General features: G+C 43.9%; 1 protein-coding gene across 3 annotated transcripts in view; it reads left to right on the plus strand.

The window, feature by feature from the left end:
• The window catches only part of KIF3B (kinesin family member 3B), a 43756-nt gene extending 29967 nt beyond the window's left edge, over positions 1–13789 (plus strand). For all 3 annotated transcript variants that reach the window (XM_045981298.1, XM_045981299.1, XM_045981297.1), the window contains exons 4-9: positions 1–123; positions 231–349; positions 6586–6699; positions 7288–7393; positions 9327–9505; positions 10391–13789. In XM_045981298.1, coding sequence (XP_045837254.1) covers positions 1–123; positions 231–349; positions 6586–6699; positions 7288–7393; positions 9327–9505; positions 10391–10487 — 738 coding nt within the window. In that variant the 3' untranslated portion in view covers positions 10488–13789. The remainder of the gene's footprint in view (positions 124–230; positions 350–6585; positions 6700–7287; positions 7394–9326; positions 9506–10390) is intronic.
• Positions 13790–14049: the final 260 nt, after the last annotated feature.

A 14049-nucleotide genomic window follows, 5' to 3' on the forward strand; every position in this document is an offset into this window, starting at 1 on the left:
AAACGTCGAGAAAGAGAAATCCAGCAACAGATGGAAAGCAGAGATGAGGAGACCTTGGAACTGAAAGAGACGTACAGCTCATTGCAGCAAGAGGTGGACATCAAGACCAAAAAACTCAAGAAGGTATAAAGGAACAAGGCCAGGCAGAGGTGTATTGGGACTTGGAGGAAGGGAAGAGCTCTGTTGTCTGGAGGGCTCCTCTCCTCACCTGCCTTTCCCCTCGGTTCCAGCTCTTCTCCAAGCTTCAGGCAGTGAAGGCAGAGATCCATGACCTCCAAGAAGAGCACATCAAGGAGCGTCAGGAGCTGGAACAGACTCAGAACGAGCTCACAAGGGAGCTGAAACTCAAGTAAGTTCTGGACCTTTCATGGCACCCTCAGCCCCTTGCCAGGTAGTTTGTGTGTTGGGTAAGAAACGTGAATCTAAAGACAGGGCCCCTGCCTACTTCTTCCCACCTTGTCTGTTTTTTGTTTATTCTGAGAAAGTCACTTTCTTTCTCTGGGTCCCATCTGTTAGGCGAATGACTTCACCAGATCTCTGAATTCCCTTCCACCCTACCTGCTGGAAGTTTTTAAAGGCTCTACCCTCTATTGATAAGAGGGAATCTTTCTTAACTAGAATTTTCTGAGTGGTATAATGAACATCCAAATGCCCCCCAAGCCAGATTCGTTGATAAACTACCTTTTGTCATTTATCTTTCATAGAAATATTCTAAATCATGTAATGTTAACCTCGTGTTATCTTATTCCTGCAGACTTACATACATGATTATAATGCTGTCTCAAAAAAATGCTTTACTGGGGCACCTGGGTGGCTCAGTCATTAAGTGTCTGCTTTCAGCTCAGGTCATGATCCCAGGGACCTGGGATCAAGCTCCGCATTGGGCTCCCTGCTCTGTGGGAAGCCTGCTTCTCCCTCTCCCACTCACCCTGCTTATGTTCCCTCTCTTGCGTGCTTTCTTTCTCTGTCAAATAAATAAACAAAAAGTCTTTAAGAAAAAGTAAATAAAAAATGCTTTACTGAGATATAATTTACAGACCATACAATTCACCTATTTAAATTAGTATACAAGTCAGTGGGCACCTGGGTGGCTCAGTTGGTTAAGCATCCAGCTCTTGCTTTCAGCTCAGGTCATGATCTTTGGGTTGTGAACTCATGTCCCACGTCAGGCTCCCCACTGGGCACAGAGCCTGTTTACGATTCTTTCTTCCTCTAGCCTTCCCTGCCCCATAAATCAAATAAATAAGTAAACAAATAAATATACAAGTCAGTTTTAAAAACATATATTTAGGGGCACCTGGGTGGCTCAGTGGGTTAAGCCTCTGCCTTCAGCTCAGGTCATGATCTCAGGGTCCTGGGATCAAACCCCGCACCGGGCTCTCTGCTCAGCAGAGAGCCTGCTTCCCCCTCTCTCTCTGCCTGCCTCTCTGCCTACTTGTGATCTCTCTCTCTCTGCCAAATAAATACATGAAAATCTTTAAAAGACAAAGAAAACATATTTATAAGGTTGTAAAGCCATCACCATGATCTGATTTTTTTTTTTTAAGATTTTATTTATTTATTTGACAGAGAGAGAACACACGAGCACAAGCGCGGGGGGAGTGGCAGGCAGAGGGAGGGAGAAGCAGGCTCCCTTCTTAACAAGGAGCTTGATGCAGGACTTGATCTCAGGACCCTGGAATCATGACCTGAGCTGAAGGTAGACACTTAACCAAGGAGCCACCCAGGCACCACTACCACAATCTGATTTTAAACATTTTTGTGTCTCCCCGCCCCCCTCAAAGAAACCCTGTACCAGTTAGCAGTCATTCCATATTACCCGCCCCCCCCCTTCAGCCCTAAGTACCTACTAGTCTTACTTTCCATCTTTATAAATTTGTCTATTCTGGACATTTCATATAAATGGAATCGTATAACATGTGGCCTTCTGTGACTGGTTTCTTTCACTTAACATGATGTTTCCAAGGATCCTCCATGTTGTAACATGTAAGGACTTCATTCTTTTTTATGGCTGAATGATACTGGATTTTATGGATATACCACATATTTAATTCATTTATCATTTGATGGACATTTAGGTTGTTTCCAGTCTTTGGCTATTATCAATAATGTCGCTGTGAACCTTCATGTACAGGTTTTTAAATGGATGTGTTTTCATTTCTCTGGGATATGTACCTAGGAGTGGAATTGCTTAGGTCATATGGTAACTCGGTGTTTAAGTTTTGGAGGAATTGCCAAACTGTTTTCCAGAATGGCTGGATCATTTACATTTCTACCACCAATTTTTCCACATCCTGTTGACACTTGTAACTGTCTGTCCTTTTTATTATAGTCTTCTGAATGGGTGTGAAGTAGTATCTCATTGTGGTTTTGCTTTGCATTTCTCTAATGACTAATGATGGAATGTCTTTTCATGTGCTCTTTGACCATTTGTATATCTTCTTTGGAGAAATGTCTGTTCAAATCCTCTCCCCGTTTAAAAATTAGGTAATTTATTGGGTCTTTTTATTATTGAGTTGTAGTTGTTCTTTATATGTTCTGGAGACAAGTCTTTTATCAGATACATGATTTGCAGATATTTTCTCAAATTCTGTGGGTTGTCTTTTCACTTTCTTCATGGTATTTTGTTTGCAGCACAAAAGGTTTAATTCTGAAATAGTCCATTTTATCTATATTTTCTTTTGTTGCTTAAACTTTTGGTATTGTATCTAAATTTTCCTGTTCTGGATATTACCTATCAATTTATGATGGAATAATGTGGCCATTGATGGCTGGCTTTTTTCACTTAGTATAATATTGTGTTTTCAAGGGTCATATATGTTGTAGCACATATCAATATTTCATTCTTTTTTTTTTTTTAAGATTTTAAAAATTTATTTGACAGAGAGGGATAGATCACAAGTAGGCAGGCGGTGGGTGGGGAGCAGGCTCCCTGCTGAGCAGAGAGCCAGATGCGGGGCCTGATCCCAGGACCCTGGGATCATGACCTGAGCTGAAGGTAGAGGCTTAACCCACTGAGCCACCCAGGTGCCTCAATATTTCGTTCTTTTTTTGTGGTTGAATAATATTGTACTATATGAATATACCACATATTATGTATCCATTCACCAGTTGATGGACCTTTGGGTTATTTCTAATAGCTATTATGAATAATACTGCTATGAACATTTGTGTACAAGTTTTATTTTATTTTATTTTTTAAGATTTCATTTGTTTGTTTGACAGAGAGAGACACGGCTAAAGAGGAAACATAAGCAGGGAGAGTGGGAAAGGGAGAAGTAGGCTTCCCGCTGAGTAGGTAGCCCGATGCAGGGCTTGATTCCAGGACCCTGGGATCATGACCTGAGCTGAAGGCAGATGCTTAACAACTGAGCCACTCAGGCACCCCTGTGTACAAGTTTTATTCTGGACTTCTGTTTTCAGTTCTCTTAGGTTATCTTAGAGTCTTAAAGTTTGAGGTCTTACATTTAGGTCTGTGATCCATTTTGAGTTAACTTTTGGATATAGTCTGAAGTACAGTTCCAAGTGCATTCTTTTGCATGTAGATATCCAATTTTCCCAGCACCATTTGTTGAAAGGGTCTTCTCTCATTGTCTTTGCACCCTTGTCGATCATAAATGGAAGGGTTTATTTCTGAACTCTCAATATTGTTCCATTGATCTGTTTGTCTTTATGCCAGTACCACGCTGTCTTGACTACTATAGCTGTGTAATAAGTTTTGAAATGAGGAAATAGGAGTCCTCCAATTTTGTTGTTCTTTTTCAAGATAGTTTTTGGCTATTTGGGGTTTCTTGCATTTCCATATACATTTTAAGGTCAGCTTGTCAATTTCTGTGAAAAAGCCAGCTGGGATTTTGTTAGGGACTGTGTTGAATCTATAAATCGAATTGGTGAGTACTGTCATCTCAACAGTTAAGTGTTTTGGTCCATAAACATGGGATGGGATGTCTCTTTATTTTTTTAGATCTTCCCTAATTTTTGTCAAGAATGTTTTGTAGTGGGGCGCCTGGGTGGCTCAGTGGGTTAAAGCCTCTGCCTTCAAAGCCTCTGCCTTTGGCTCAGGTCGTGATCCCAGTGTCCTGGGATCGAGCCCCACATTGGGCTCTCTGCTCTGCAGGGAACCTGCTTCCCTTCCTCTCTCTCTTTGACTGCCTCTCTGCCTACTTGTGATCTCTGTCTGTCAAAAAATAAATAAAATCTTAAAAAAAAAAAAAAAGGGAATGTTTTGTAGTTTTCAATAGGCAAGTCTTTGCACTCCTTTTGTCAAATATATACCTAAGTGGTTTTTTGCAATTGTATATGGAATTGTTTCTCTTAGTTTTATTTTCAGAATATTTATTGCTAGTGTATAGAATCACAATTGATTTTTGTATACACAATGATATCTTTCCACCTAACAAAATTAGTGTTGTTTCTTACTACTATCTTATACCTTGCCCATATTCAGATTTTATGGATTTGGTCATACTAATATCTATATGAAGACCATATATTGCATTTAGTTATTATTTCTCTTCAGCTTATTTTAATCTGGAGCAGTCCCTTTTCCTTTTAAAAACTTTTTTTGCAGTTGACTTATTGAAAAGTGAGGTCAGCCTCTTGAAGTGTCTCACAGTCTGGATTTAACTGAAAGGTTTAATTGAAAGCTAGTTCCAAAGCACTGGTTCTCAACCTTGGCTGCTCACTGAAATCATAAGAGGAGTTTTAAAAAGGCCCCACCCGAAAGATTTTGACTTAATTGGTCCTTCAGCTTTAGCAGGCACCAGATCATCTGAAGGGTTTGTTAAGTGCAGATTACTGGGTTCCAAACCTAGAGAGTCTGATTCAGTTCATCGGGCATGGAGCCTGAGAATTTGCATTTCTAGAAGATTCCAATTGTTGCTCCTGTTGGTTCTGTAAACACACTTTGAGAACCATTGGTTTCTCATGAGGTCTGGGCAAGATATTTTTCAGAACTCTGTAAGTGGTATTAACGTGCAGCCTGGCTTAAGAACCACTGAGTTAACAGTTTCAACCAACAATAATTTGTCTGAAATTATTATTTCATTAGAGGTCACATAATACTGTTTTTCTCTATCAGTCCTTCCGCAATATTTGCTGAAATTTTGCTCTTTTTTTTAAAGATTTTATTTATTTGACAGAGACAGACACAGTGAGAGAAGGAACACAAGCAGGGGAAGTGGGAGAGGGAGAAGCAGGCTTCCTGCTGAGCAGGGAGCATGATGCTGGCTCAATCCCAGGACCCTGGGATCATGACCTGAGCCGAAGGCAGAGGCTGTAACCCACTGAGCCACCCAGGCGCCCCTTCTTTTCTTTTTTTTTTTAAGTAATTTCTACATCCAGTGTGGGGCTTGAACTCACAACCCTGAGATCAAGAGTCACATGCTCTTGCAGACTGAGCCAGCCAGGTACCTCTAGCTAGAATTTTTCTTCAAAGAACTCTTCAGAGAGATTCTTTAATGACCAAGTTTTAAATTTGGAAGGAGCTTTTATAATTAAATGTATCCTCTTTCTAGGTATGTACACCTAGGAAAAAAACCAGAACAAAATATGCCAAAATATTAATAATAGCTATCTCTGGATAGTGAAACTGTATGTAGTTGTATTTTTCACATTTCCTGCTGTATAAATAGGACTTTTAAAATCAGAAAAAAAACAAATATGTGTCATAAAAATAATTTCCTAAATGTTTCAAATAAAATAAGTAGAAAATTTCATCTCTCTGAAATATTTTTCCCCTAGGGAAGCCATTTTCATGGCTTAAGCTCTTATTTGTATTTTTTGAATAAACAGTGAGTCAGCCTCTTTCTCATAGTCGGTACCCTACACGTCACTGGTGTTTGTTGTGTGTCTTTCCCACTTTAACACCCCTTTGGCGTTGTTCTGTCCTGAGGTTTTGAAAGCATGAATGCAGAGATGTGGGACAGCTGTCACCATGGAGAGACACAACCCAGTGGGTTCCAGTTTCATTGTTCGCTGTGTTCCCTAGCACTTCTCAGGCTGAGACTCTTCTTGGGAATGGTCCTTTATTCTCAGTGGTCTAAGGGGACTGAAATCCACCCAGTCTTGTCTTTTGTCCTGGTGACTAGCGTGGGAAGTTTTCTAGCTTGGCCAACAATCCATGGGATTGGAAGAAGACTGTTTCACTTCTAATCTCTTTTCAGCATTTTGGAAGTTAACATGCTGGGTTGGGGGGTACCAGTGGCCCCCTAAGGGACACTTCAGTTAGTGCGTGTACACTCTGGTATAGGCCAGGCATGGCCACTTTTCTTCAGTCCTTTCTCCTCCTCAAGCTGCTCCTCCGTGGGCAGAAGTGACCTCCCTAGAGTCTTGGGGCCAACCCACTGTCAGCACCTGTCATATCCAAGAGGGCCACACCATTACCTCTCTGTCTCAGGCAGGGACTAAGCATCATTCCTGTCCGTACCTCAGCTCTCTGCCCAATGGCCGGCCTGTAGGGCCTGCCCAGGAAGTACTTGTGGAGTGGCTTGACTCTTATCTAATGACTCCCACATGTAGGATAGCCAGCACTCTAGCTGTCTTCTTTGTCCACCTGTGTTCATTCATGATTGTGTGCTCTTACAGGCATCTTATTATAGAAAACTTCATCCCTCTGGAAGAAAAAAGTAAAATTATGAATAGATCCTTCTTTGACGAAGAGGAAGATCATTGGAAATTACATCCTATAACCAGACTGGAGTAAGTCACTATTCATTTTAAGGTGGGGAAGAGGGAGAAAATATGGATAAGCTGGACTTGGCCCAAGGGGTATGGTAGGATGGTGCTGTTAGGAATTGGGGGACTATCACAGTGAATTCATGTCCTTTCCCAAGTTGCTGCATTTGCGCTTCCTCAGCTGTCATGGGAAGCATGCTAGGCCAAAGGGGGCAGTACCTGGGTAGGCGTCATATTGTATGGCCGTCTGATGCAGCGTTGATTTCCAGTTTATATCTGGGTCTTGCCAGAATAGTGGAAAACGGTCTGCCAAGGATGTGGGGTGGGGAACACTGACAGCTATGTCTTGCGCCTGCCGTGTAAGAACTGGGTGATTACACCAATCCCTTCCAGCTTAAGAGATGCATGATGTCCACATTTGAATCAGAACATGACTCAGAAAATATAAGCAGTTCCTGGCCCATTCACATGGTAGCCCTTAGTCCCGGGAGTTACTGGGTTCAGGTCTATTTAGATAGGCTCAGTGTCTTCTGAGAGCTGGTTCCACAGGACTGTCCTGGGACTATGGAACACACTCCAGCCAGGGCTTTAACCACTGCAGTCCATTTCCAGGAATCAGCAGATGATGAAGCGGCCAGTCTCAGCTGTGGGGTATAAGAGACCGTTGAGCCAACACGCAAGAATGTCCATGATGATTCGTCCAGAGGCCCGATATCGGGTGAGAAGATTGTCCTTGTGTTTCTCTCCTATCTCTTTTCAAGGAGTTTAGGTATATGTAAAGCCTCAGACACCATTCTGCAAAGTCACAGAGTGTGTGTCCTGACTCTTTCCAGAGGTTCCTGAGAACATTTATATTAACATAATAATTATAATTGATAATAAACATACTAAGTAAAGAACAAATAAAAAGAACAAATAATTATGAATAAGAAGGCAAAGTAGAATGAGATTTAGAAAATTAGCCTACAGAAGGAGGAGAGTAGAAACATACTGTCAGTAATGGCCAAGAAACATCATCACCACAAAGCCTGAAAATGGCTCCGTGCGAAGGCCGGAGGGAATGCAGATGTGCAATGACGGGCGATGGAGATGAGTCATAGAACCTTCGGTACTTCCGTTTCACGGGATGTGGGCCAGTCAGGTAGTTATTTCAAGTGACATAAATTGAGGACTATTGAAATGACCCAAACATATTTTACAATAATCCCATTGTACGAACTGCTACGCATAAGCACTCGCTGTATGCCGGGCATGTACTCAGCGCTTGATGGCTTTCTCTAATTGAACACTCCCACCTCCTCTCTGCCGCGGGTCCCATGGCTTAGTAGGTAGCTGGTAAGTGGATGGACCAGGAGACACAACGTATTGTTAAGATTAAAACAACTGGTACTGAAAGTTTATGTATGAATTAAATACATGAACTGGTTAGCTCTGGTTCATGGAAGTGCACTCAATTTAATTTGCCTTCTTTTTGCTTATCTGAATTTTATATCAGCAGGGAGCCTATATCATTGATATCAAGATACAAGCCTGTATCTTGAAAATTTTAAATTGTTTTTGAGTCTCCCTTGGCCACCAGAGCAAAACAGATTGGGATTAATTAGTTGCTCAGGTGCTGTTCTTCCTGGTGCTGAGTTATTTAAAATAAAGGAAACAAAAGCAAAAAAGCTACATTAGGTGGGGTTTTCTGTAGTGGAAGGTGAATAATGTACCTGTGTTCTCAGAAACATTTTCCTAGCAGTTTCAGAGGGTGCATCTCTTGCCCATTATTTCAGGTCTCAAAACTAGAACATGATTTCAAAGCCTTCAAATCAGAACGTGTGGGTTTCCAGGGGGCTAACCTGATACAAGGTAGAATTTAAAGCAGTGGCTTTCAGATGTTTTTGGCAACGGACACGCTCCATTAAGAGAAAAATTAAGCCATGTCTCGGTATATAAAATTGATTGATGGAGCTACTCCATCTCCGCACCTTCTCCCCGCAGTGGCCCTCCTGCCCCCTCTGGGGTTCTGGGGCTTGACCTCTACTGGGTAGGAGGAGCTGAAGGACACGATGTGTCCCGTGGGTGTTCTTCCCTCTATGCACTCATTTCGGCATGTAGAACCCAGGGAAAGGCCCGCCACAGGCTGTCAGGTGAAGGAATCCAGCCACAAGGCCAGTTATGAGGCAGGGCCCGGTATGATAAAAAATAAAATGTGGTTACAAGACACACACTGCCACACACCTTCCACGTATGTACTCCCTGCCTGCCTCCTTCCCTCAGCAACCAAAAGGTTCATCAGAGCCGCTGTGGGCGGTGAGGCTATCAGTGATTACCCTCTTCTTCTTTATAGCTTTTTGTATTTTCACATTGTCTGCAGTAAATGTGTTCTACTTATTATTTTTCCCTGCTTATTCCCCTTAGGGTATATTATATGATCATTGTTTAAAAAAACATTTTTTTAAGGAAATAGAGGAAAGCCCAGAGAAGAAGATAAAAACATCTGTGTCCTCACCAGGAAAAAAGTTATAAATCTGTGTCATTACAGGCTCTTGGTAGGCTCCCAGTAGCAAGAAATGTGCCGTTCTGTCTTTCGGAGGGGGGCAGGATTGCTTGTCGTCTCTGTGTCTGATCGGAGGCCGGCCTCACTGGTTATGGCTCTGCTTCTGCAGGCAGAGAACATCGTGCTGTTAGAGCTGGACATGCCCAGCCGAACCACCAGAGACTACGAGGGCCCCGCCATCGCTCCCAAAGTCCAGGCTGCACTGGATGCAGCCCTGCAGGACGAAGATGAGATACAGGTGGATGCATCGTCCTTTGAAAGCACGACAAATAAGAAGTCCAAGGCCAGGTGAGTGGCTTTTGATGAACTGCAGTTAAACAGAACATGCTCGAACAAGGACAAACGAAGGTAGAGGTTTGTCATGGAATCCTTTACAGAACACACCAGAAAATGCTGCCATATTACTCCTGGGTTTGTTCATTTATTCCACAAATATTTATGGCCCGGTCAAGTGTCGTAAACACCAGAATGGCTAAGGAACGCATGTTCCCGTGAACTAGGGGACAGTTCTTTGGTCCCCACCAGGTACTAGGCGGTTGTCAGTCCTTTGACAGAATGATCTTACTGTTTTCTGCAAAAACTTAGGAGATAAATGTTATCATTAATCCCATTTATAAAATCTATAAAATAAGAAGACTGAGTCTTAGAGAATTTGAGAAAGTAGCCAAGTTCAAGGAAGTAAGTACAGAGCCAGGGTTCAAACCTAGGTGTGTCTGAATCCACAGCCCAAGCTCTGAGCCTCACTGCTGAATTTACCTCATTTAAATGACCCGTGAAATAACCAAGTACTTACTCTGGTGCTAAATTAGAAGTTCTGTCTTATTAAATTTTGGATTAGAGGCTTAAGGACAACAAATGGGTGAAAACCAAAAATGGAAGAAATTCTACCTGCAAACTGTTTTTTACCAGAAAAGACAATCAAGATCTGATGTAAATGGAAGAATAGTTGCCAAGAAGCAGGTCCCTTCCCTGAGGTGTCACGCCTCGGCCAGTCACGTTGGCCATGCACAGAGGGTCAGGCTGTGCTGGTCTGGTGGTTTTACGGTGGAAAGTGTACTGGCGTTCAGGCCATTGAGGAAAGGCTAAGTAAGGCTACTTGTTGAGAAAGGAGTGTGATCTGTGTCAGGGTCAGAGATGGGACGTGACATGTAAACATGTGCTTGACTTTTGCAGGCCTAAAAGTGGAAGGAAGTCGGGATCCTCCTCCTCTTCCTCAGGAACCCCTGCATCTCAGCTTTATCCACAGTCTCGAGGACTAGTTCCCAAGTAAAGCCAGTTCCTCCTCTCCCAGGGTGTAAATAGCATTTGCCTTCTGAGAGAAGAGACGAGCAAAAACCTGCAGAGAGGACTTCAAGCCCAAACTCAGAACTGTGCCCCTGGGGAGAAGCGATGGCCTCTTTGCAGATTAACCATCGTAATCTGGTTGATACGTGCCGGCACTCACCTGGCACGCAGCGACTCTGGGAAATGTCCTTTAATTAGCATCTCAGAAATGCATGGGTAAGGTAAAGTGTGATATTCGAAGTGGAAAGCAAGGGAATGACCAGTGACCTTGCTTCCCTTCTCCCTTGCCTTCTCCTCTCCCTTCCCCCATCCTCCCTCCCACTTCCCTCTCCTTTTCTAGCCTCTTCTTTGTGCTGGGCTCCTTTCTTGTTGAACAACAGGGCAGAATCAGGAGTCACCTGAGCAGGACCAAGTCTTTGGAGCCTCAGGATAAAATGACAGTGAGGTTGAAAAGTAAAAGCCCTAGAACTTGAATAGGTGCTTGTTCCTGTAGGTAGAATGAGAATTCTCATTTGGAGCCAAGCCCCCAGTAGGCTCGATGGGCCTTTGGGATCTGCTGAAGAAGGAAATGTTTCCCAAGCATGTTGGAAGCAATAGAAACAACGTTCCCTTTGCCTCCTTGGAGAGTTTTAGGGAAACAGCTTCTTTAAAACCTTGAAACCACGACCATCCTTGTCTAAGACGTAAATCTGTAAGCTGCTGCCGTGTCCGTACACTGTGTCACTTTACTCTTCATTTGTCACCATCTTTCCCCTTGCACACATCCTCTGAGCGTCCCTGCCTCAGCCCATCCTCTGCCCACACAGCTGCTCAGCCATGGGCCTGTTTTATGGGAAGAGGAATGTTGGGTCTGCTTTCTCGGACCGGACAAGAGTTGGGAGAATGAGACGTACAGTGGCACTTTTGAATTCCCCATTTTGTTCCCTGTCTGCAAAAGGGTGATGAGGCAGCGCAGACACAGAGATGTGGGACTCGGGGCGGTGGGAGAGGACGATCGAATGGATGGGAACAAAGGCGTCCTGCCTGCCTTCCGCAGGACCCTCGCCTGAGGCCAGAACTGCGGCTCGCTGCCGGCAGAGCGGAAGGCGGTGGCCCAGAGTGGCCGTGCAACTGAGTAGGCTCAGAGGAGAGAGTTTGAAATTCCCGTTGACATAGACTAGTTTGGTTTGTAAGTTTTAGTTCTTCGTATTATTGAAATTCAAAGCTTCATTTTATGTTGGTCCTTAGGTGAATGTTACTCATTTTCCTCCCAAGAGAAACTCAGAAGTGTGCGTGCGTGTGCAAGCACAGTGGTGCCTGTGTTCTTCGAGTGTGTCCATGTGTGTCTGTAAGAGAGAGACCAAGGACTTGCCCAGTTTTAGAAATACACTAATGTACGGTTATTGCCTTTGTCTGTATTGAAGGCCCACTGAATGACTAATCCAGGCGGGAAGTGCTCCCATGTGAGTGTCTGAGTCCACGAGCCAAGCCTGAGGGGACAATAGGAGTCCCCAGGTCTGCCACCCTGGTGCACCTTGCTGGCACGGTGCCCCAGGAAGATGGCGACTCAGGTGGGCCTTGAGTTATATTTTAACTCAGCTGCTGAGTTCCCAGGGCACATTTCTGGATCAGAACCCGTGGGAAAGAGGAGGTACCAAGTGCAATGTCTTAGCATTCTACAAATGGAGATCTGGCATCCGGCCCCTTATCTCCTTTTCAGTTACTGTTCTTTCTGAAACCTGGGGCCCTTTGCAGCAATTCCCAGAGCATAATGGAGCCTTTCCTCATCTTCCTTGGGATCAGACCCTGCTTCTTATTTATTAAGAATTTACCTGTTTGAGTGGGAACCAAATGATGAGGTGGGTAGTCTGAGATGCTTATCTGCCAGCTACACCTGTCTCTTGCACCACATTCCCTCAAAGCTAGTCCGAATCCCATAGGCTGAAAATATTCCCCTAGCACATCTGAGAACTGAACACTGCAGATAACACTGTACCTTAATACCGATGTCTCGAGGTGGCTGTTCTGAGCAAGGGTGGTTGATTGACCGTGGAGCTTTTCTAAGAGGGCGAAAAAGGAAAGCCCAAGTGGGCAGGGAGGATTATTAAAACAAGCTTGCCTTAAGCACAGCTGTGTTGGTCTGGCAGTCTGTGAGCCCAGGTAGATCAGCTGTGAGGAGCTGGAGCTGTCCCTCCCCAAGCAGTCTCTGGTGCTTTTCTTCTCTCAAAATGGATCCGATAAATATTTGAGTAGCGCAGACAGGAGCCTGTCTCACTGCTAACCAGAAAGCTGCTGCTTTGGGCTCTGAATTGAGCCAAACACGTGGAGGACCGACCTGGTTTTCATGTCTATAGTCATGCTAGAATGTTCCAAGCCGTCTGAGGGTCTTCATGCAGGAGCAGCTAGTGAAGTCTGGAAGCAAGTCTGAACAGGACCTAAGAAGATCATCTGGGAGAAGGAGTTTGAGACTGTGTGCGACCCTCATCAAGCCCCTTTTTGCTCTGATCAGTAAGAATGTATCTGGCTTCCTGTTTGAAAGTCACATGTCTCCCAGATCCCTGGATTCAGAACCCAAGGACACAAATCACAGGCATGAAGCACTTTCTTAAGACTCTGACCTAACATTGGATTGTTCCCCGTCGAAAGCCTGCATGCTGCTTGAATTGTACCACCCGCACCTCCATGACCAAGGGCGTCAGAGAGTTCTGCAGTTCAGGCCCGGGCCACTCTCTGCTTTTCCTGTCTGACTCTTGTAAGTCCTCCCTCACTGAATGTAGAATTGTTGCCAAGTTCTTGAGAAGCGTCGACTCCCGGCTAACATGGGATATCAGTTCTGCCTCACGTTTCCGTATGGTCCAGGCTCATCGCAAACAGCACCCTGGGCCATCTCAGCACCATCAGTGGACGAAAATGGGGCTATTAATAAGCCCTAAAAGCCATAATCAAAGTGCTCAGAGGGAACTGGATAAGGACAGTGGGCCTGGCTGTTGTCTACTGCACATGGTTTTGTCCAGTACTATTTGGCAATCTGCCTCCTCTCTCCCCGCCCTTGTTTTCTTGAATGAAATGCTTTTGAGGTTGTTTATGAAGGGAGTGATCCTGGGGCAGGCAAGGGGCAGCGGGCTTTATGGCTCTTTGGAGTTACTGTTGATCTTGACCTTCTCTTTGGCTACCTTTAGACAAAGAATATGCCAATACTTGGGGCTCTAAGTTTTACAGTTGATATTTATTTGTATCATCTCTTTGTCTAGGAATGTAAAAGTGATTCTAAACTAAGATGTGTAATAAAAATCAATCAGATTTATTGTACCTACAAAAAGGTGTCCTCATAAATGACTAATGCTTTTGAAAATGACGTGCTCATGGCCGACACACTGCCACTCTCTTTAAACATTTAAACTTCCAGGGAAAGGAGGGTGGGAATAGAAAATGAAGACTGAGTTGGAAGGCTGGCATTAAAAAAAAAACAAAAAAAGATAGCAACAGGGTAAAGGATATAAAATGAAGAAAGAGCGACAAATAAGTGCTGCTCATGTTTTTCCACAGATAGGCCTGGGCATCAGGCGTGG

Source organism: Meles meles, chromosome 16 (genome assembly GCF_922984935.1).
Source record: "Meles meles chromosome 16, mMelMel3.1 paternal haplotype, whole genome shotgun sequence".
In the NCBI taxonomy this organism is placed as follows: domain Eukaryota; kingdom Metazoa; phylum Chordata; class Mammalia; order Carnivora; family Mustelidae; genus Meles; species Meles meles.